At 41.7% G+C, this 19,038-nt stretch overlaps 3 protein-coding genes across 6 annotated transcripts; 1 reads left to right on the top strand and 2 right to left on the bottom strand.

Annotated features, from left to right (window-relative positions):
* Positions 1 to 144: 144 nt before the first annotated feature.
* On the top strand, positions 145 to 1,844 carry LOC135611791 (hydroxycinnamoyltransferase 1-like). Its single transcript, XM_065107431.1, has 2 exons — positions 145 to 851; positions 1,241 to 1,844. Exons 1-2 carry the CDS (start codon positions 429 to 431, stop codon positions 1,709 to 1,711), a joined length of 894 nt encoding a protein of 297 aa, XP_064963503.1. The 5' UTR covers positions 145 to 428; the 3' UTR covers positions 1,712 to 1,844.
* Positions 1,845 to 2,447: 603 nt separating this feature from the next.
* On the bottom strand, positions 2,448 to 8,706 carry LOC135582768 (uncharacterized). Of its 2 annotated transcripts, none has more exons than XM_065109609.1 (3): positions 8,559 to 8,706; positions 3,642 to 5,654; positions 2,448 to 3,139 (listed from the first exon to the last, which is right to left on the bottom strand). In XM_065109609.1, the coding sequence occupies exons 2-3, from the start codon at positions 5,637 to 5,639 to the stop codon at positions 2,813 to 2,815; spliced, it is 2,325 nt and encodes a 774-aa protein (XP_064965681.1). In that variant the 5' UTR covers positions 5,640 to 5,654; positions 8,559 to 8,706; the 3' UTR covers positions 2,448 to 2,812. The 2 variants fall into 2 exon arrangements, with proteins under 2 accessions (XP_064965681.1, XP_064965684.1); XM_065109612.1 differs by having other exon boundaries at positions 3,642 to 5,651.
* Positions 8,707 to 16,238: 7,532 nt separating this feature from the next.
* On the bottom strand, positions 16,239 to 19,038 carry LOC135582762 (silicon efflux transporter LSI2-like). 3 transcript variants are annotated; one of them, XM_065094322.1, is made up of 4 exons: positions 18,909 to 19,038; positions 17,302 to 18,396; positions 16,899 to 17,088; positions 16,239 to 16,723 (listed from the first exon to the last, which is right to left on the bottom strand). In XM_065094322.1, exons 2-4 carry the CDS (start codon positions 18,280 to 18,282, stop codon positions 16,458 to 16,460), a joined length of 1,437 nt encoding a protein of 478 aa, XP_064950394.1. In that variant the 5' UTR covers positions 18,283 to 18,396; positions 18,909 to 19,038; the 3' UTR covers positions 16,239 to 16,457. The 3 variants fall into 3 exon arrangements, with proteins under 3 accessions (XP_064950394.1, XP_064950396.1, XP_064950395.1); XM_065094324.1 differs by lacking the exon at positions 18,909 to 19,038 and adding an exon at positions 18,586 to 18,854; XM_065094323.1 differs by lacking the exon at positions 18,909 to 19,038 and having other exon boundaries at positions 17,302 to 18,555.

The following is a 19,038-nucleotide window of genomic DNA, read 5'->3' as shown; positions in this document are numbered from 1 at the left end:
CTTGAGGTGGATTTTGTGTTGGACCGAGGTGATTGAAGCTTTTTCGAGGTTTTAGGGATGAGCCAAGGTATGTTTTGCGAGACCCAACTCCTTCGATGGTAAAGTTAGCGTTTGAAGGGAGTGGGAATGGTAGGGTTTTTGTGTGTCGATCCTCTCTTCTATTCAAACCTTGGGGACTAGTTTTTAACCTTGGGGAGTGGGAATAGTTGTTTGCGTAGGGTCGACGATTGATGTTGATGGACCTGTACGTCCTTCAGGGTTCGTTTATGTAGACTGGCGTAATTGGAGGGATTAATGTTCTCTGCGGTGGGTTGTGGGGATTCAGAGTATATACTGAGAGTAGTTGTTGACACAGGACGTAGACGTCACTGTCCTAGCGCTGTAAAATCCATGGCAGCACCTGGTACAAGATTCATCACTCGGCAAACATGGTGGTTCGAGTGCTGAACTCATGCCTTGTGGCCCCGGAGGAGGAGACCCCAAGGCTATCCATCTGGCTCTCAACCTTGGATCTGTTTCAGATTCGGTCTCACGTTCCCACCGTCTACTTCTACCGGCCGCCCATCCAAGGAGACGGCTCCGGTTTCTTCTCCCCGGAGGTGCTTAAAGCTGGCCTGCGCAAAGCGCTGGTGCCGTTCTATCTCTTCGCCGGCCGGATCGGAACCGACGATACTGGCCGGACGGAGATCGAGTGCAATGGGAAGGGCGTGCTGTTTGTGGAGGCCAAGGCGGAGGAGCTCACCATCGACAAGTTCGGCGATTTCGCACCCTCGCCGGAGTGCAGGCGAATGCTAATACCCACTGTAGATCCTGGTGAAGGGGACGATGCCATCCCTCTACTGCTGCTTCAGGTTCTTTGGCACTCCAACTGTGTGAAAAGATATTTAAAAATTAAATTATAAATTTTATTAAAAAAATAAATTATAAATTTTATTAAAAAATAAATTATAAATTTTAGACATATATGTTTATTTATAAAAATAAATTAAAATATTCAAAGTTTTCATCATGCGATTGTAAATAAAAATAGAGGATGACAAATATTAATCTTCTAAAAGAATAATTTTATATTAGTATATATTGAATTTAGCTCATAATCGAAAGATTTAAGTTTTCAACTAGGATGTTTATCATCCGGATATATGTTAATTTTGACTAGTTTGACCAAGTTCAACGTTAGCAAACAAGCTGATGGTCAACTTGTGATATTTATATTCACACTCGAGGATAACATTTATAGGTGACATATTTGAAGTGTGGACTGGTGTGCCTGGGGGTCGGCGCGCACCACCTGGTCTCCGACGGTGTCGCCTCCCTTCTCTTCATCAATGCATGGTCCGACATCACCAGGGGCATCGAACCCGCGGTGCCGCCCTTCCTCGACCAGTCCCTCCTCCTGCCTCGATCCCCGCCTTCCGTCCGCTTCCCCCACGTCGAGTTCAAGCGCTATGCTGCCGGCATCCACACCTACGCCGACATGCCTGCCATCTCAACCGCCATTCTCGAGCTCACAGCCGACCAGATCGCAGCGCTTAAGCGCTCGTGCGCCGCGACGATGCCCTCGCCCCGGCGCGTCACCACCTACGAGGCGGTGGCCGCGCACGTCTGGCGCCAAGCATGCATGGCCCGCCGTCTGGACGCCCACAGCGAGACCAGGGTCTACATCACGACCGACGCCCGTCGTTGCCGGAGGGCTACATCGGTAACGTGATATTCCCGACCGTGGCGATCGCGGCGGTCGGCGACGTGGTGTCAGAGCGGCCCGGGGACGTCGCGAGCAGGATCCACCGCGCCACCGCGATCGCGGACGACGAGTACCTGCGCTCGGCGCTGGACTTCTTGGAGATGGAGGAGGACGTGAGGAGCCTCGGGCGGCGGGCGGGCAACTTCACGTCGGCGGATCTTTCGATCACATGTTGGACGTCGCTGCCGATCTACGAGGCAGACTTCGGGTGGGGGAGGCCGGAGTTCATGGGACCGGCTTCCATGTTCTACGGTGGCCTGTGCTACATCATGCCCAAGCCACCGGGCAAGGACTGGGGCATTATGGTGGCCGTCTCAATGGAGGCGGAGTACATGGACTACTACAAGGAGTTCTTCTACGACTTCAGCTCCGATCAGTGCAACGTTTACGTAGGTCTTGTCGTTCCAAGTGTGTGACTTGTGTCAGATGTTGAACACCACTATTTGCTTAAATAAAGACCATTGTCTCAGATTACGTTCAAAGATTTTATATTCATATTTGAGAGAGTTCACAGTGTTAATGTAAAGAATGAACATTAAGGGAAAGGAATCCAAGCGCGAAACAAAAAATTTGAAAGATCAATAATAATAATAAAATATACTAAAAAATTAATACAAGATTAACGTGATTCGGTATTTTCTATAGGCTGTGATATGAGCTCAAGGAGACTTTTAACTATCAGAATCATGCGAAACAATAACACTGATCAGCGGCTGGACTTCAGTTTTCCTTGAAATAACTCGTGCACATAATCGTCCGCAAGGCTTCAAATGTCTCAAAAATCAAGTATTATTTGTTTCTGAGATTGCTTACCAACTCAAGATCAATCATGACATCCAGCAAGCAATCGGACAAAAAGGTGTACTACCTCTTCTTTATATACAGAAAAGAACTTCCTCGTCTCACTTGTAAGTATGGACATGGACATGAATTCGCACCCGTCATTCTCATGAACATGTAGTCGCAATGACTTGAATATTTTGGCATGTTTCCCATCTTCTCTTGAGGACTTTGCTCCATTGAAGTAATCATCCTCAACTTCTTCAGTAAGCATGTGGTGCTCAAAGTTTACACCCTCCCAATGGGAGAAAAGGGTGGGTCTATGCAAAAAGGAGGCATTTGTTCTCCTCCCTTTTTAGATTTTCTTTTCTCTTCATCTGCAACTGCTTCGATCAAATGCTTTACTTCTTCCTCAAGGAGTGATTTCAGTGAGTTAGAACAAGATCTGTGTCTGCTTTTCTCCAGAAGAACGGGTGTAGAAATGTTGGCACTGTGCAACATGGCCATGCAGATTGAAAATGCCTGTAGAGATGAGAATCGTGCATGGAAATCGACTGAATACTGTCCTTCCCCATCTGCTGTTATCGATAGAGCAGGTTCCTTTTCCTTGCTTCCCTGTTTAAAAATATGAGTCAGAGGCAATACCAAATAATTTCACTAAAAGTAATGTATGTAAAAGATTGAGATCAGATAAACATTCATCCTCCGAAAGAATATACAAAGAAAAATTTAGAATGGTTCTCAAACGATTAGTCGTGTTAACTGTGAAGGCAGAGCTAAAAATGTATAATCTGTGATTCAGGAGTTGAAAGTGGAAACCTAAGTAGGTCTATATGCCCCAGATAATTTGATCTGCCAAACTACACAAAGTTTTATTGGAGACAATCATGCAATCACCCAGCATGAGTATACACACTGGCTAACTCTCCTAAATCAAAGAACTATGAAGTCTATGAATCCATGCCAAAGTACAAAGTTAAAATGAATGTTGATGCAAAAACTTCCAGTTTTCCATCAAATAGCAGAAAGTTTGAAACTGCACTACACTAGTGGATGTGCAGAAAGACTGAGGAATCACACTTAAACAAATTTATCATAAAAAATGAGATAGGCATACCTGAACAAAAAGCAAAATGGGATTTTGAAATTTCCCAGTTGAATGATCTATCAAACCATCAGCCTGGGGATTGTTATATACAAGAATTGGGCAGGCCATATCCCAGCCACCACAATCACAGCCTCCACCAGACCTCCATCTATCTAGAAGTGCAGATGGGCCACATTCATCAGTATTTGGCAACCCATGAGGCCCATTCGGAATCACGACCTTCACAAATGCAGGATTCAGGCTGTTCTTGGTCTCCCTTCCTGGATCATCTGTGGGCAGTCTTGATAAATTTTGATTTTCTTTTAGGTCGAACACTTTGATATCTTTCAGATTTTCTGTTTTGCTGAGAGGAATTTGAACTACAGTAGCTGCAATCTCAAGTTGTGGATGCAAATCTTCTGGTAACCAAGGGTAAGAAGTTGAAGCATTTGTGTCACAACAACTAAATCCATGTCTAGCAGGATTAGGGTGCCCCACTGGAATGTTTCTCTCTAGAGGTCCTCCTGTGATCAGGCCTTCTGTAGCATTACTTGCAACAGAATGAATGGAATCTAAAGAGCACTTGGATCTTTCTTCAACAGCAAAGCTGCATCTTGCTCGTGCAATGTCATATAACACAAACTCTGTAACTGTTGAGTTAGCCAAAGATCCATTTTCTATCACTTCTGAGCATAGATGACAAGAAACCTGCATCTGCCCGACTAATGGAGGTGACTGCCCATGTTTATCTTTGGTCCCTCGACCAGTGTTCATTTTCTTTTTAGACCTGTGGAAGGTGTAAACCCAGTTATATGCAGTATCTGTTCTCCATGTCTTTGTGGATAGGACATCTTCTGGATCTTCTAGAGTAAACTGAAATGAAGGGTTCCCATTCTCTATTTCCAGTTTAAGAATTCCATGTAGATGAGCAGGCAAGACAGCAGCGTTCAAGTGCTCTCCACCCATCAAACATGCAGCATGCTCTATCTTCTTTTCCATTATTGAGAATTCATTTAGTACAGATTCCTGGAACACTCCATTCCTCCTGACGTTTGCATTTTCAGTAACTCTGCTCCCAGTGCTTTGTCTTCCCGAGAGCGGTAGATTTCGGACATATTTGGATTTCATTATAGGATCAAACATTCTCTTGAGTGACCTAAAGATAGTTTTTGGACCACTTTCTTCAGCTAAACCACATTCCAACTGAGAAACTGTATGGGACATATTTGCATTTTCTGAAAAGCACTTTGGAAGAGCTTTTAGTGAATTTCTCTCATAAGTGATTTTCCTGTAACTTTCAGGACATATCATTTCATGGAAGTTGGACTTCTGTAACGTGAGAGATCCTGATGTTCGCAGCCTAGGAGCTGCTTTTGTACAATGAGTTCTTGCATCAACAGTGTGATCAGAGATATCCAAGAGATCATCTACAGGACTACTTTTTGCTGGCACAATGTCTGAGCATGAGTTATTGGTATTCGGAGGCTTGTCAAGAAGATCACGGAATGAAAGATCCAGAAACTCCATGGAGCTTGTTGTGATAGGATTAACTGTGGCAGCAGTATGTTTTGAGTTAGCATTTGATGAAACAAGAGGCAAAAGCTTCTGATGTAGTGACTGATTGACTTTGTCCATGCCATGCTGTAGCAGATGATCAACAATCTCAAATGAAAGAAAATCGTCACCTCTGCATTCCAATTCTACTTTCCTCCTTTCCTCTCGCAGTTTTCTCATTCTCCTGACCTCTTTAGAGCTCTGATACATAGAACCTCTTTTTAACACTTCATTATCACCATTAGCTCGAAAAGATTTGGAGTGCATGCTTTCATAATGAAGACTTGATGAATAACTGCGGTTAAGTTCTCTCAGATCATCATCCAATATCTTGAAGTAGTGGTACCTGTCAGTTGTCTCTCTTTTTCTCACTCTCTCTTGTACCTTAGTGCTAAGACTAGAAACGTGGACAATTTTAGGCTTCATTCTTGCTTGTAAATGATTTCCACATTCCAAAACAGCATTTTGACCCATGGTTACAATGAACTGCTGAAGCATAAAGATAGGTTAGCTTTCACAAGAGTAGGCAAAAAATCTCTTGATTACTTAAAGCTAAAACTAAGCAAGCTTTGAATCTAAACTAGCAAATAGAACTAGTTCACTATCTGACCAAGTCATCAATCAGACTATTGTACGAATTATTTAAAAACACTTGTCTTGGCTAACTTTAGTCTAGCATAGGATCCATCATCTTAAAATAATAAGAAAATTTAAGTATCAAAACAAAAGAAAATCACAAAATGATGGATTGTTTGGAGTTCACTAGGAATGCTTCAGTCTCATAACACTACCAAAACCTAGTAACAAGTTTTGCCGCAGAGAACTGTACCAGATGTTGATGCACAGACATGAGCAAATACATGTAAGTTGGGCAAAGAAAACCAAAATATCTCAAGAAACGTCCATCAAAACAACATAAATAAAATCAATAAACAATTACCATTCTGTGTAAAAAGGATTTTCCTTTTCTCCTAAATCTACTTTTAGTTGGTTTTGACTAAAACTGGTTAGAACAAATTGGGCTTAGTTTTCGACTAACCTAGACTATAACTGGTTAATATGAGATCTTGGTAGACCAAGCCTAATCAAATTCGCACTTCTCTTTCAAGCCAATAAAATCTTGGATCAAGATTTAGCCAATACCCCTTTCTTCAGATAGCCACTGCCAAAATTATGGTGTCCTCTGATGTTGACTAGTGAAGCAGATGACCTACTTCCTAAATAGCTGGAGTGGAAAGGCAAGAAGAGGGAAAAGTGGGGAAATGCTCAACTACTCAATTTCACTTTTTACCTTTTCCTCCATCTCCTCAAGTGTTCCCTCATTGGGCCAGTCAACCACTACAATTGCTGCGAAAGGTGCAGCATAGTTTGTTCTGTTCCATTTTATCTTATACTTTTTAAGTTCATGCAACAGCTGGAAAATGCGAAACATTGTCTGGTTACATATTAGACCTGATCCACATCCCTAGTTTGATGGTCTTGCCCAATTGTTGAAATTTGGATAAAAGAGCAAATACACCAGTTGGTCAAGTTTTGAGAAGTCTAGTTCTCAATTTGGTTTAAATATGCAACATAAGTAAATAGAATGGTGATATCATAAGAGTTAAGGAGCACAAATTAGAAGGTATCAAAGTAGTAAAAAGATCCACATACAGAGAACAAATAACAATAATTATTGGCTGAAAAATGAATACATTAGAAGCATGTCACTAACTTGAGTTTACTAAACTGAAATTATAATGAAATACATTGCTTGTAAATAAAAGTATTACAAATGTTGACTTCTGATTTACTGATATTGTAACATGGTAGACAGCAAAGAATGCATAACCAATTCAAAGGAGGCAATACTCTGACCTATGAAGACATCTCATAAGAAAATCACGGTTTATTTAGGAGTCAACATTTGCAAAAGAATCATATCTATTGCAGCTTAGAGACTTCTATGTAACAAACATTTTCACTTAAGAATTAAGTTCAATATCTGATTCAATGAATAATATCATCCCAAAACTTAATCGTCAAGATAAGTAATACAATGGATATGCACAATTTTTTTGTTGCCATTGGATGGAAATGAAAAATGATGGTGATGATTACTGTACTGAAGTTGAAGCAACATAACTAACAAAACATTGATATATGGTATCTCCAAGAAGGAAAAAGAATTAAGAAAGACAAACAGCGAGTTTTGGTGCATAAACAATACATGATGATAAAGAACAAGTCAAAAAATGACATCATAGATTTGCTTTGTTATGCTGTTCTAACAATTATCAGAAATCTCTGTGCAGCAATTCTTTCGTGTATTTGAAAAGCATAACAAGAGTAGTAAATAACAGTAATGTAGTGAATAACACTAACATTTTCGCGGTGATTAGTTATACAACTAAGGAGGGTATTAAAATCTAGGTCTACTTTATATAGGACAAAGCCCTCCCTACTCTATGGCATGTTGAAGATTCTGGTACTCACTCGTACCAAATTCCCATCCTTCCTAAAACTCCCTTTCCTGAATCTATATATGTTCTTGAACCCATCAGATCAATGACATTTTGTACCTGAAGGGCATGCCCAACCCACTAGTCAAACATAGTGCTGCAGTTACCAATTTCTGTTGTTTATAGGGAAAGAGCTCTTTCCTTGTAGCATTGCATGGATAAAGTAGTTCAATCAAATTATTCCATTACAATTGCATAAAATGACTTCTTTCTACAGAAATTTATGATGCAGTAGAAAATCTAGTGGACCCATTTCGTTAATCTACCATCATATTAATCATTATCTTTCGCAATGAAAGATAATGGGTACCCATTTGGATGAAGGAAATAACCAGATGGTACCAGCAGCAGAAGAACAACGACTCGAGGTTTATAGCAACGAAGAGAGATTTCAACGTTCTAAATAAAAGTACCAAAAGGCGAATGGATATGACAATAAAGTAACATGCAGAAACGAAGAAAAACAATAGTGAAACAGAACAATAAAATCCAGTGCAGAATGGAAGATCCTCTAATATCTCATCCTTAATACGAGTAAAAGTGCAGACTAATGGCAAATCTCCAGCAGTTTGAATTATCATCTCAAGTCTAATTCGAAATCACTAGCAGGATAAGTGCTGGCCAAGCCGGTACCCTAATTTCACCAGATCTCAGGCATTTCATCGCGGAAATTTACCATGCATTTCCAAAATGCTACACGACACCTGAGTCGCACAAAGGTGACATTTTTCTTCCTAAAGATCACATTTTTCGCCCAAAGAATGCTCAACCAACAAAAGAATAACTTTCAAGCGCCATTTCTTAGAAAATCCGTCCTTAAACCCCATCCACTTTAAAAGATTTTACAACTCGTTAAAAATCGGAGGAAAAGCTACATCAGGATGGAGACTACCTGTGTTCAAGAACAGTTGATAGATTGAGAGATATGTATTCCTCTGCCACTGGTGTTGGCCGAGGAGAAGGGAGAGCAATGGCGGCGATCAGATACTCTTTGGCTTCACAAGCTTCAGCTCTTTTCATAAAAGAAAAATAGACATTTGGCGACAAATGACCTGAACCTGTAAAATATAGGAGATATATATATATATTTAGAGAGAGAGAGAGAGAGAGAGAGAGATGTATAGTTTTGTCTTACTTCTCCAAGCTTAACTCAAGCTCTCTTGTTGTCCGGTCTCTCTAATAAAGAAGCTTATGGTTGATTACTTGTCCCAAAGCTTGCATTGTCCACATTCATTCATGTTGTAGCTTCTGAAATTACTGATACCTCCTTTGCTTTCTCTTAAAGTAATCCAACGGAACTTGGTCTGTGCTGATTGAGTACTCTGTCCCCGCCACACCAAGCAGCATCATTTGCTCAAGCATCATCTGGCCATGGCCAAAAGGTGTAATGAATAGGTGTTTAGGTGTTGTAATCCCTTCCCTTATAACACCAATCCCATGTCTCCTCCTCCTCCCAACTGTTTGATAGCAATCTATAGTGTTCTTTCTCCCTAATGATCACAGTAAACACACTATTAGGGGCCCCTGTCAAATGATGTAAAGATTGAATGGAGAGACAATTGTGTCAGCTTGTGCTCGTGGTCCTTTGACTGTGTCCCCATGTTGATGTACTGTTCCCAAAGACTAAACTGGACATGAAACATAGATTGTCACGATACTGAGACATTTTTCGAACACTATTCGGCCCTACAAAACGTGACGTGATCCTTTAAAGTAATTAAAGATCTATAAATATTTAGGTGGGTCATATGATCAACCCTGTGAGAAGGCATCCTTTCAGAACCACATTAGATGATCTTTTCCCCCCTCAATGGGCATTCAGCTCAGAAAGTCGATATGGACTGCAGAAGAGGCAGACAATCCACGTGCAGGAAGAGTTGGGGCCACGCCATGAATGATCTTGAACAACTCTCTGCTATGGCTCGTCTTGCATGAACATGGAACAAATTTCCTCTGCTTTTGAGCATGGGGTAAAGTGAGACTGTAGTAGGTCGGAATTCATGAGAAGAACATGCCTCGTTGTCCATGCATCAGGTTGCACAGAGTGCAGCGTACGCCTTGTAGACTCGCCACAGTCATTGTCTGGCATTGTCCTCCGGAAGAGATCATGCAGACATGCTATTGCTGGTGACTCCATAGCAGCAAAAATACGATCTTGCGTTTTCATCATCCAGGCGAACACTCCTATCAAGACGCTAAATCTACTTATTACGGAAGAAACATCAAATATTGACGGGGTGTTAAGAGCAAACCGATCTCTTCCCCTTGATCCTTTTCCCATGAACGGGTTGAGTTGACCATCTGCGATCTTGACTAGTCAGCGTCTGGCGCGCTGTTGACTACGGAATCACGGAACGCGGGTGTATAAAGAGCAGGCATCTTGTCCAACGACATCCATGGCATTGGATCCGTCGAGTGGTCACAGTCACAAGACGCGCATGTGGGCAGGTCCAGAGAACTCGGACGCTTCAGAGTCTGTGCACAGGCGACCTGCCCCATGAGAAATCATATGAAGAGTAGTACTACATGGATCTGTGCCCTGTTAACAGTGGCAGAGCCTTTCGTCTCACCAGTGCTTCTTAAACTTGGATCTCTGTTTGTAGTTCCACAAGTCGGTGAATAGGCGACGCTGTAAAGCTTCTATGTAATCAATCACTCAAGACTAGTCCATCAAGAACTGTTCTGCAATTACTGTTGCCCATATGGGCTTGGACAAATTGGGTTTATTGAGCCCAAATCACTAATTAAGATGAAGTAAGGCAAATTAGGGGGTGCAGAGAAAAAAAAAAAACGCAGAGCAGCGTGCAGCGTACGTGCACAGTGAACAGCGACGGCGTGCAGAGAGAAAAGAGGAGAGAGGAACAGAGAGAGAAAGTAAGGTTTCTGAGTTTTCTGCTTGACGATCGGTGGCCAAACGTTGTCAGTTTCGGCCCAAATTTTATGTGGAGAATCATTGTAGCAAACTCTACAATCCTAACGGTGTTGATCTGCAGTTTACCCTCTCTAAGATACTTTCCTGTGATATCCACTTTGTGAGATCTAGAATTCTCTTTGGAGGAGATCCACCTATGTGATGAAGATATAGTATTCTTGAGCCAAGATCTATGTTCTTGATGTTATTCTGATCCTCTAGTTATTCTAGAGAAGACCTACTGTAAACCTGTTATCATCATTATTGATAGTGGAAGTTTGAGGTGGACTACGGTCCCGTGGTTTTTCCCACATTGGGTTTTCCACGTTAAAAAGATTTGGTCTCACTGTGTGATTGATTTATTGCTCTATTGTTTATGCTGTGCTGATTGATATTAGTATTTGGATATCAAGTTGGTATTTTGATAAGGAACCTATTTTGATACACAAAGAGGGAAAGAATTATTCCGCATTAACAGGTTTCTTCCCAACAAGTGGTATCAGAGCATCAGGTTGTTTGGTGCTAGTTTTCTTGTGTGATTGAAATGGAGCAGTCAGATGGTATGATTAAATTGAACTCATCAAATTATTTCACTTGGAGGCGTCTGATGGAAGATTTGCTCTATTGCAAAGATTTGTATACGCCTATCAAGGTTAAAAATAAACCTTCTATTATGGACGATGAAGAATGGGAAGTTCAACATAGAAAAGCTATTGCCTATATTAGAAGATGGATGGATATAAACTTGCATGAGCATATTTCAGATGAAACCAGAGCTGATGTTGTTTGGCAAAGGTTAGAAAATCTTTTTACGAAAAAGACAGTGGGAAATAGAATTTCTCTCCTCAGAAGGCTTGTAAATTTGAAGTATAAAGATGGTGGTAACATTATTGAGCACATAAGCCTATTTCAGAGTCTTGCAAACAAGTTGGTTGCTATGAAAATGAATATAGATGATGAGATGCAGGGATTATTACTTCTCAGCTCTTTACCAGAAAGTTGGGAAATGTATGTGGTGACTATTTGTAACTCCACGCCAGAGGGGACTCTAACCATAGATATGGTTAAAGACAGTTTGCTAAATGAAGATGCAAGAAGGAAAGAACAGGGTGAATCTTCTTCTGGTGCATTTGTTACTGAAAAACAAGAAAGACGTGGAAGAAGTCATAGCAGAAATCCATATGGTTATAGAGGAAGATCCAAGTCTAGAAGAGATATCAAATGTTTTCACTGTAACAGACTAGGTCACATGAAGAAAGAGTGTAGGTTTTGGAAGCGAGAACAAAATGAAATGAAGAAAAATGAAAAAGAGACCAATACAGTTGCTGCTGAAGGTAATATCACTATTGTCTGTGATGAAGGTTGTGTTAGCCTTGTAGCTCAGGACAGTAATTGGGTAATTGACTCTGGTGCTTCATTTCATGTTACTTCTCATGGTGATTTCTTTAGATCTTACACTGCTGGTGATTTTGGTAATGTCAGAATGGGAAACAATGGTACATCTAAGATTGTGGGTATTGGAGATATTTGCTTGGAGACCAGTATTGGGAGCAAATTGATACTCAAAGATGTAAGGCATGTTCCAGATATTCGTCTTAACTTGATATCTATAGGTAGACTTGATGATGAGGGCTTTGCACATTATTTTGGTGAAAGTAAATGGAAACTCACTAAAGGTTCTCTAATTGTGGCAAAAGGAAAGAAGATTAACTCTTTTTATGTCATGGAAGCTAAGCTACACAAAGGAGAGATTAATGCAATTCGAAAAGGTGAAAGTATAGATATTTGGCATAAGAGGCTTGGACATATCAGCGAGAAGGGACTTCAAACTCTTGCTAGAAAGCAGTTCTTACCAGAGTTGCAAGGTACATCTCTTAAATCTTGTGATCATTGCTTAGTTGGAAAAACACATAGAGTTGCATTTCAGACATATCCATTATCTAGAAGATCTGATGTTATTGATTTAGTTCATACTGATGTTTGAACTATGCAAACTAGAACTCTTGGAGGTGCTCTTTATTTTGTTACTTTTATTGATGACAATTCTAGAAAAGTGTGGGCTTTTGCTTTGAAATCTAAAGACCAGGTACTCGATGCTTTCAAGGAGTTTCATGTCAATGTTGAAAGAGAAACTGGCAGAAAACTAAAGTGTGTTCGATCAGATAATGGTGGCGAGTACAAGGGTCCTTTTGAGAATTATTGCAGGTTCCATGGTATCAGGCTTGAGAAAACAGTTCCTAAAACTCCTCAGCAGAACGGTGTGGCAGAAAGGATGAACAGAACCATTGAAGAAATGATTAGGTGTATGCTTTCCCACGCCAAGTTACCAAAGTCATTTTGGGGGGAGGCTATGAGAACTACAGTTGACTTGATAAATCTTTCTCCATCAGTTCCTCTGCAAGGTGATGTTCCAGAGAGAGTATGGAGAGGAAAAGATATATCTTATAATCATTTGAGAGTCTTTGGGTGTAAAGCATTTGTTCATATTCCCAAAGATGAGAGGTCCAAGCTTGATAATAAGGCAAAAGCATGTATCTTCTTGGGATATGGTCATGAAGAGTTTGGGTACAGATTATGGGATCCAGTGAACAAGAAGATTATTAGAAGCAGAGATGTTGTGTTTCTTGAAGACCAATTGTTTGATGATGGTGATAATGTTGAGAAGCCAGAAACCTCTGTTTATATTCCTTGGAGTTTGGGTCCAGTTCCTTCGCCTGTAGTTCATGATGATCATGGGGGAGATGAACAAGAAGATTGTGGTGAGAATACTAGTGATGATACACCTACAGTTGATGATGCTGAACCAACTGAACAGGCACCTCCACCACCAGTTGAGATTCCATTGAGAAGATCCACTAGAGAGCGACAACCCTCTACCAGATATCCTCCACATGAGTATGTTATGCTTACTGACGGAGGAGAGCTAGAAACTTACCAAGAAGCTATTCTACATGAGAATAAGAGTGAGTGGGTTAAAGCCATGCAAGAAGAGATGAGATCCTTGCTTGAGAACCATACCTATGACTTGGTAAAGTTGCCCAAAGAGAAGAAAGCTCTCAAGAATAAGTGGGTTTATAAATTGAAGACTGAAAATAATAGCTCACAACAAATATACAAGGCACGACTAGTTGTGAAAGGATTCAGTCAGAAGAAAAGTATTGACTTTGAAGAAATATTTTCTCCGGTTGTGAAAATGTCCTCTATCCGAGTTGTTCTTGGTTTGGCTGCCCGCTTGAATTTAGAAGTTGAGCAACTTGATGTAAAAACAACATTTCTTCATGGTGACTTAGAAGAAGAAATTTACATGGAGCAACCAGAAGGTTTCAAAGTCAAGAGAAAAGAAAATCTGGTATGTAAGCTTAGGAAAAGCTTATATGGACTCAAACAGGCACCTAGACAATGGTACAAGAAGTTTGATTCATTTATGATGAGCCAAGGGTATGATAGAACCACATCTGATCATTATGTGTTTATGAAGAAATTTTCAGATGATGATTTTATTATTTTACTGTTATATGTTGATGATATGTTGATTGTTGGCCATGATGTTGGAAAAATTGAAAAGCTTAAAAGAGAGCTAAGTAAGTCTTTTGCCATGAAAGACTTGGGATCGGTGAGACAAATACTTGGCATGAAGATTCTTCGTGATAGGAAGAAAAGGAAGATTTGGCTATCTCAGGAGACTTACATTGAAAAGGTTCTTGAAAGATTCAACATGAGTAAAGCCAAAGCAGTTTGTTCTCCACTTGCAGGTCATTTCAAGCTGAGTTCGAAACAATGTCCTACAAGTGAGAAAGAAAAAGAAGAAATATCCAGAGTGCCTTACTCATCTGCAGTAGGCAGTTTGATGTATGCTATGGTTTGTACTAGGCCAGATATAGCTCATGCAGTTGGAGTTGTTAGCCGATTTCTCTCAAATCCTGGAAAGGAACATTGGGCAGCAGTGAAATGGATATTAAGATATCTAAGAGGTACTTCCAGGTTGTGTTTATGTTTTGGCAGTGATGAACCTGTGTTAGAAGGGTACACAGATGCAGACATGGCAGGTGATACTGATTCCAGGAAGTCCACTTCGGGATTCTTGATGACATTTGTAGGAGGAGCAGTCTCTTGGCAGTCTAAGTTACAGAAGTGTGTTGCTCTATCAACCACAGAAGCAGAATACATAGCAGTTACTGAAGCTTGTAAGGAAACTTTATGGATGAAAAAGTTTCTACAGGAATTGGGCTTGAAACAGGAAGTATATACTGTTTACTGTGACAGTCAGAGCGCCATTCACCTCTCCAAGAATTCAACATACCATTCTAGATCCAAGCATATTGATGTGAGATATTACTGGATTCGTGATGTGCTTGAGATGAAAGAATTACAATTGGAAAAAGTGCATACCAATGAGAATGGTTCAGATATGTTGACAAAGTTTTTGCCTAAGGAGAAGCTTGAAGCATGTAGGCGAAGAGCGGGCTTGGTACAGCCTACCATATGAGCTGGAGGGGGAGAATTATTGGGTCCAGCCCATATGTGGGCTTGGACAAATTGGGCCTATTGAGCCCAAATCACTAATTAAGGTGAAGTAAGGCAAATTAAGGGATGCAGAGAAAAAAAAAACGCAGAGCAGCGTGCAGCGTACGTGCACAGTGAACAGCTACGGCGTGCAGAGAGAAATAGAGAGAGAAAGTAAGGTTTCTGAGTTTTCTGCTTGACGATCGGTGGCCAAACGTTGTCAGTTTCGGCCCAAATTTTATGTGGAGAATCCTTGCAGCAAACTCTACAATCCTAACGGTGTTGATCTACAGTTTACCCTCTCTAAGGTACTTTCCTGTGATATCCACTCTGTGAGACCTATAATTCTCTTTTGAGGAGATCCATGATGAACATATGGTATTCTTGAGCCAAGATCTATGTTCTTGATGTTATTCTGATCCTCTAGTTATTCTAGAGAAGACCTACTGTAAACCTGTTATCATCATTATTGATAGTGGAAGTTTGAGGGGACCGTAATGGTTTTTCCCACATTGGGTTTTCCACGTTAAAAAGATTTGGTCTCACTGTGTGATTGATTTATTGCTCTATTGTTTATGCTGTGCTGATGGATATCAAGTTGGTATTTTGATGAGGAACCTATTTTGATACAGGGAAAGAATTATTCCGCATTAACATATTTCTTCCCAACAATTACCAATCAAAAGCCGAAACCGATGCACATATATATATACCTCAGCAAGCTTCAAGCTCATCTTCTTTGGTTCGCAGAGTGGACTATATTCCTACTCGCCGCCTAGGTTCTCAACGAGGGCGTCACCTACTCGGCCCGCTTCTCGCCGCCGATGAGCGCCTTCGTGCCCGTCTTCCACAACACCAAGCGCCTCTTCACCATCCTCGAGTGGGGGGTGGTGTGCGAGGTCGAAAAGGCTGGGGGCGAAGCACGGGGCGGCCCTGCGGCTGCGCTCGCCGTCTCCAATTTGGGCTTTTGGGCCTTCAGTCTTTTTGGGTTTCTACACGCCGTCTACCTCCCAAGGGCCTTCAAAGGATATTATAACGATAACACCACCACTAAGCTCAAGGATTAGTCTAATTAGATGATTATTAGCTATTAATAAACATTAATTTTCTTTTTTATCCTTGTTTCTAGTTTCGATCAATTGAGCATCCGAACTCAAATTATGAAGGAAAAAAGGAATACATGATTGGAATATTTGTTTGTAGCTGGCCAGCATGCGTCTACTGATCTACATACATACATACGAGTTCACACGCTTCTTGAACTCTCATTTCACTGAATACAAGCTCCTAAAAGAAGTATACCTCGTTCGGGAATCACCAGGGAGTACATGGTAACGATCTGGATTATTTCTAGTTACAGCATTCTACGACGATGAGCTAAGCCCTGATCAAGGGGAGTCCGGCGGCGGTGACGACGAGCGTCGACGGCAGTCCAAAGACAATGTGTTCCCAGAAGGAGAGAGTGTACTTGTGGAGCTCCGACCGCCGCGCCTGCTCGCATACTATCAGGTTGGCCGCCGAGCCCAGCAGCGAGAGGTTGCCGGCGACGGTGCTAACGAACGCGAGCAACAGCCATGATCTCGCCTCGTACTTGGGCGACACTGCAGCGGCTGACTTGGCCACCTGAGCCCCCAGCAAGAGCACTGCCACCAATGTTTCATCAAGAGGTTACCGTGGTGGATCATTTGATACGTTTCATCGGAGACTCATTTGATTTCGAGATTAAGTTTTGAGTTAGTAACCATGTTTGATTCAATCATGCAGTCCAATGCACTGTACGTGTGGCAGATGAAAGCAACAAGGAGAAGTTTAACCTACCGGTGGGTACATTGGATGCCAAGTTCGATAGCAGCAATATGACAATGGATAGCACTGTGACTCCACTCACATGATTAATCCGAGAATAAGGCTCCATAAAATTCCAAAAGCCACTCGGTATTCCTGTCCTGTTGAATCCATTAACAGTGATGAACATCCCACAGAAGAACACCAACAGGGAATATGAAACCTGAGCCATTCCACAAGTTCTAAGACTCGTCAGTTTTCACAATAAGATATTTCCTAGTGCTAAACACTGAGAAACAAAGTTCAGAGCATAGTAAAATGGTAAATCGCGGGAGTCTTTTCAACATAGATAAGTGAACTCCAAAAAAGAATCAAAAGGCATTTTATCTCCCTCTCTTCGGCTTTCTTTAAGCATGAAAGATCATGGAATAATTACCTTGTCAAGACATGGGCCAGCATCCTTGAAGTCGATCACCACCAGTATCAGAGCAGCAGTGAGTGCAGTCCATGACATGTTTAGTCCCATTAGCAGAGCAATCAGCATGCCGATGCTTACAAAATACACAGAACCCTTCAAGAACACTTCCTTTTTTGTCAGAAACCTCTTCATATCAGAAACTTGTGCACAGCCTTGCCGAGAACCGTCTTTGCGCGGATCATTCTTCTCGACATCATTCATCTCTTGGGAGTCCAAAGGAGGAGGGTGCGACATTCTCGCGGGCACGAAAGTATGGGAATTCACTTCCATCTCGGTGACTTCGACTTCCATTTTCTGTTCTTCGCCCTCCTTGCTCGATAACTGCTTCCAAAACATGCCGAGAAGGATCACTACGTTGATGACAACACCAACAAGCATCGCGGGGAAGATTCCGAGAAAGAACTTGATGAAGGAGATTTTACTCTCGACAGCTATAACCAGGTTCTGTGGGTTGCCGATGGGAGTTGCACTTGAGCCGATGTTGGCACTAGATGCTAATGCTAGGAGAAAGGGCTTGGCAGGAAGCTTGTGCTGCTTTGCGAGCTTGAGGACGAACTCGGTGAGCACAATGCAGGTGGTGTCGTTGGTGAAGAGTGCACTTGCCAAGGCCGAAACAAGGCAGACTCGGCAGAGCAAGTCCCGGCCACCTTTGCTCTTCCATGAAAGCAGCCTGCCCAAGTACTTGAACATCTGGGCTCGTTCCAGGTAGATGCTAACGACCATGGTACCGAAGAGGAGGCCCAGGATGGGGAGGTCGATGGATGCGTAGGCCTGCTCGGGGCTGACGACCTGAAAGATCACCATGAGCATGGCACCAAGAAGAGATCCAGCAGTTCTTCCTACGGGTAGGAAGGGGACTGCAGGGAATACAGCCAGCATCCAGAATACGGTGAAGGCAATCGAGCCCAGGACTACTGCAGGAATCGAAGCAAGTGCCATTTTCCTAGATATGGCAAGTGCAAAAGATCTACTACTACAATGTAATCTAGTTCAGCCTCAATGTTTCCGACTCGTACTCCTTTGATACTCCCTATGCAAACAGCAACAAAGTATCTGAAAGAACAAAGAAAGAAAATGCATGTTAGGAACCAATCCAGTAGGAGAAAGGAATAGCAACCAAATCGATAGTAGTGCATTGATTCCATGCACATATTGTGCAATCATGATCATCCTTGCATCTCTCAGCTACGTGAGGTCTTTAAATACATGGGGCAAATACTAGAGAAGGAGATCAATAGCAACCTGCTTTCTCGAGTAATAAATCTGTGCTTTGGAACCTTTTATCTTTCACCTTCAGAATCTCTGACTGTTTCTTATAGTATACATAGTCTATGACAGTCTATCTATGATGAGCATTAGGTGAGCAGCAAAAACGGTATAGCTTCCTAAAGAAGCTCAAAGAGGAAACTGCATACATAAAACAAACAAGAAAAATAATCATGAAGATGATGTCTGCAGCTTAAAAGCTCGGCATCATTCTCAACATTCATCAGGAAAAACCAAAAGTATGGCTCTCATGGGACTAAGCAGAGAAACAATACTCTCCATGGAACGAACACTTGTACCTGTAAAGAGCAATGCCCGGGAAAAGCTGATATGAACTAGTGCTGGAGTCATCACCAATTTATAGCGTGGCCAGAGTTGTAGATTACATTAACTACGGTAGTGGATGGACTTTAGTGCTACTACTACTCT

Source organism: Musa acuminata, chromosome BXJ1-2 (assembly GCF_036884655.1).
Source record: "Musa acuminata AAA Group cultivar baxijiao chromosome BXJ1-2, Cavendish_Baxijiao_AAA, whole genome shotgun sequence".
NCBI classification, from domain to species: Eukaryota; Viridiplantae; Streptophyta; class Magnoliopsida; order Zingiberales; family Musaceae; genus Musa; species Musa acuminata.
This window is presented reverse-complemented; position numbering and strand designations above follow the sequence as displayed.

Coding starts and splice junctions, on each gene's coding strand:
- LOC135611791 (XM_065107431.1), top strand. CDS start 429: ATGGTGGTTCGAGTGCTGAACTCATGCCTTGTGGCCCCGGAGGAGGAG. Junction 852..1,240: donor TCCCTCTACTGCTGCTTCAG/GTTCTTTGGCAC, acceptor TAACATTTATAG/GTGACATATTTGAAGTGTGG.
- LOC135582768 (XM_065109609.1), bottom strand. CDS start 5,639: ATGGGTCAAAATGCTGTTTTGGAATGTGGAAATCATTTACAAGCAAGA. Junction 3,140..3,641: donor CCATTTTGCTTTTTGTTCAG/GTATGCCTATCT, acceptor ATTTTTAAACAG/GGAAGCAAGGAAAAGGAACC.
- LOC135582762 (XM_065094322.1), bottom strand. CDS start 18,282: ATGGCACTTGCTTCGATTCCTGCAGTAGTCCTGGGCTCGATTGCCTTC. Junction 17,089..17,301: donor CTGGCCCATGTCTTGACAAG/GTAATTATTCCA, acceptor GGAATGGCTCAG/GTTTCATATTCCCTGTTGGT. Junction 16,724..16,898: donor GGCATCCAATGTACCCACCG/GTAGGTTAAACT, acceptor CATTGGTGGCAG/TGCTCTTGCTGGGGGCTCAG.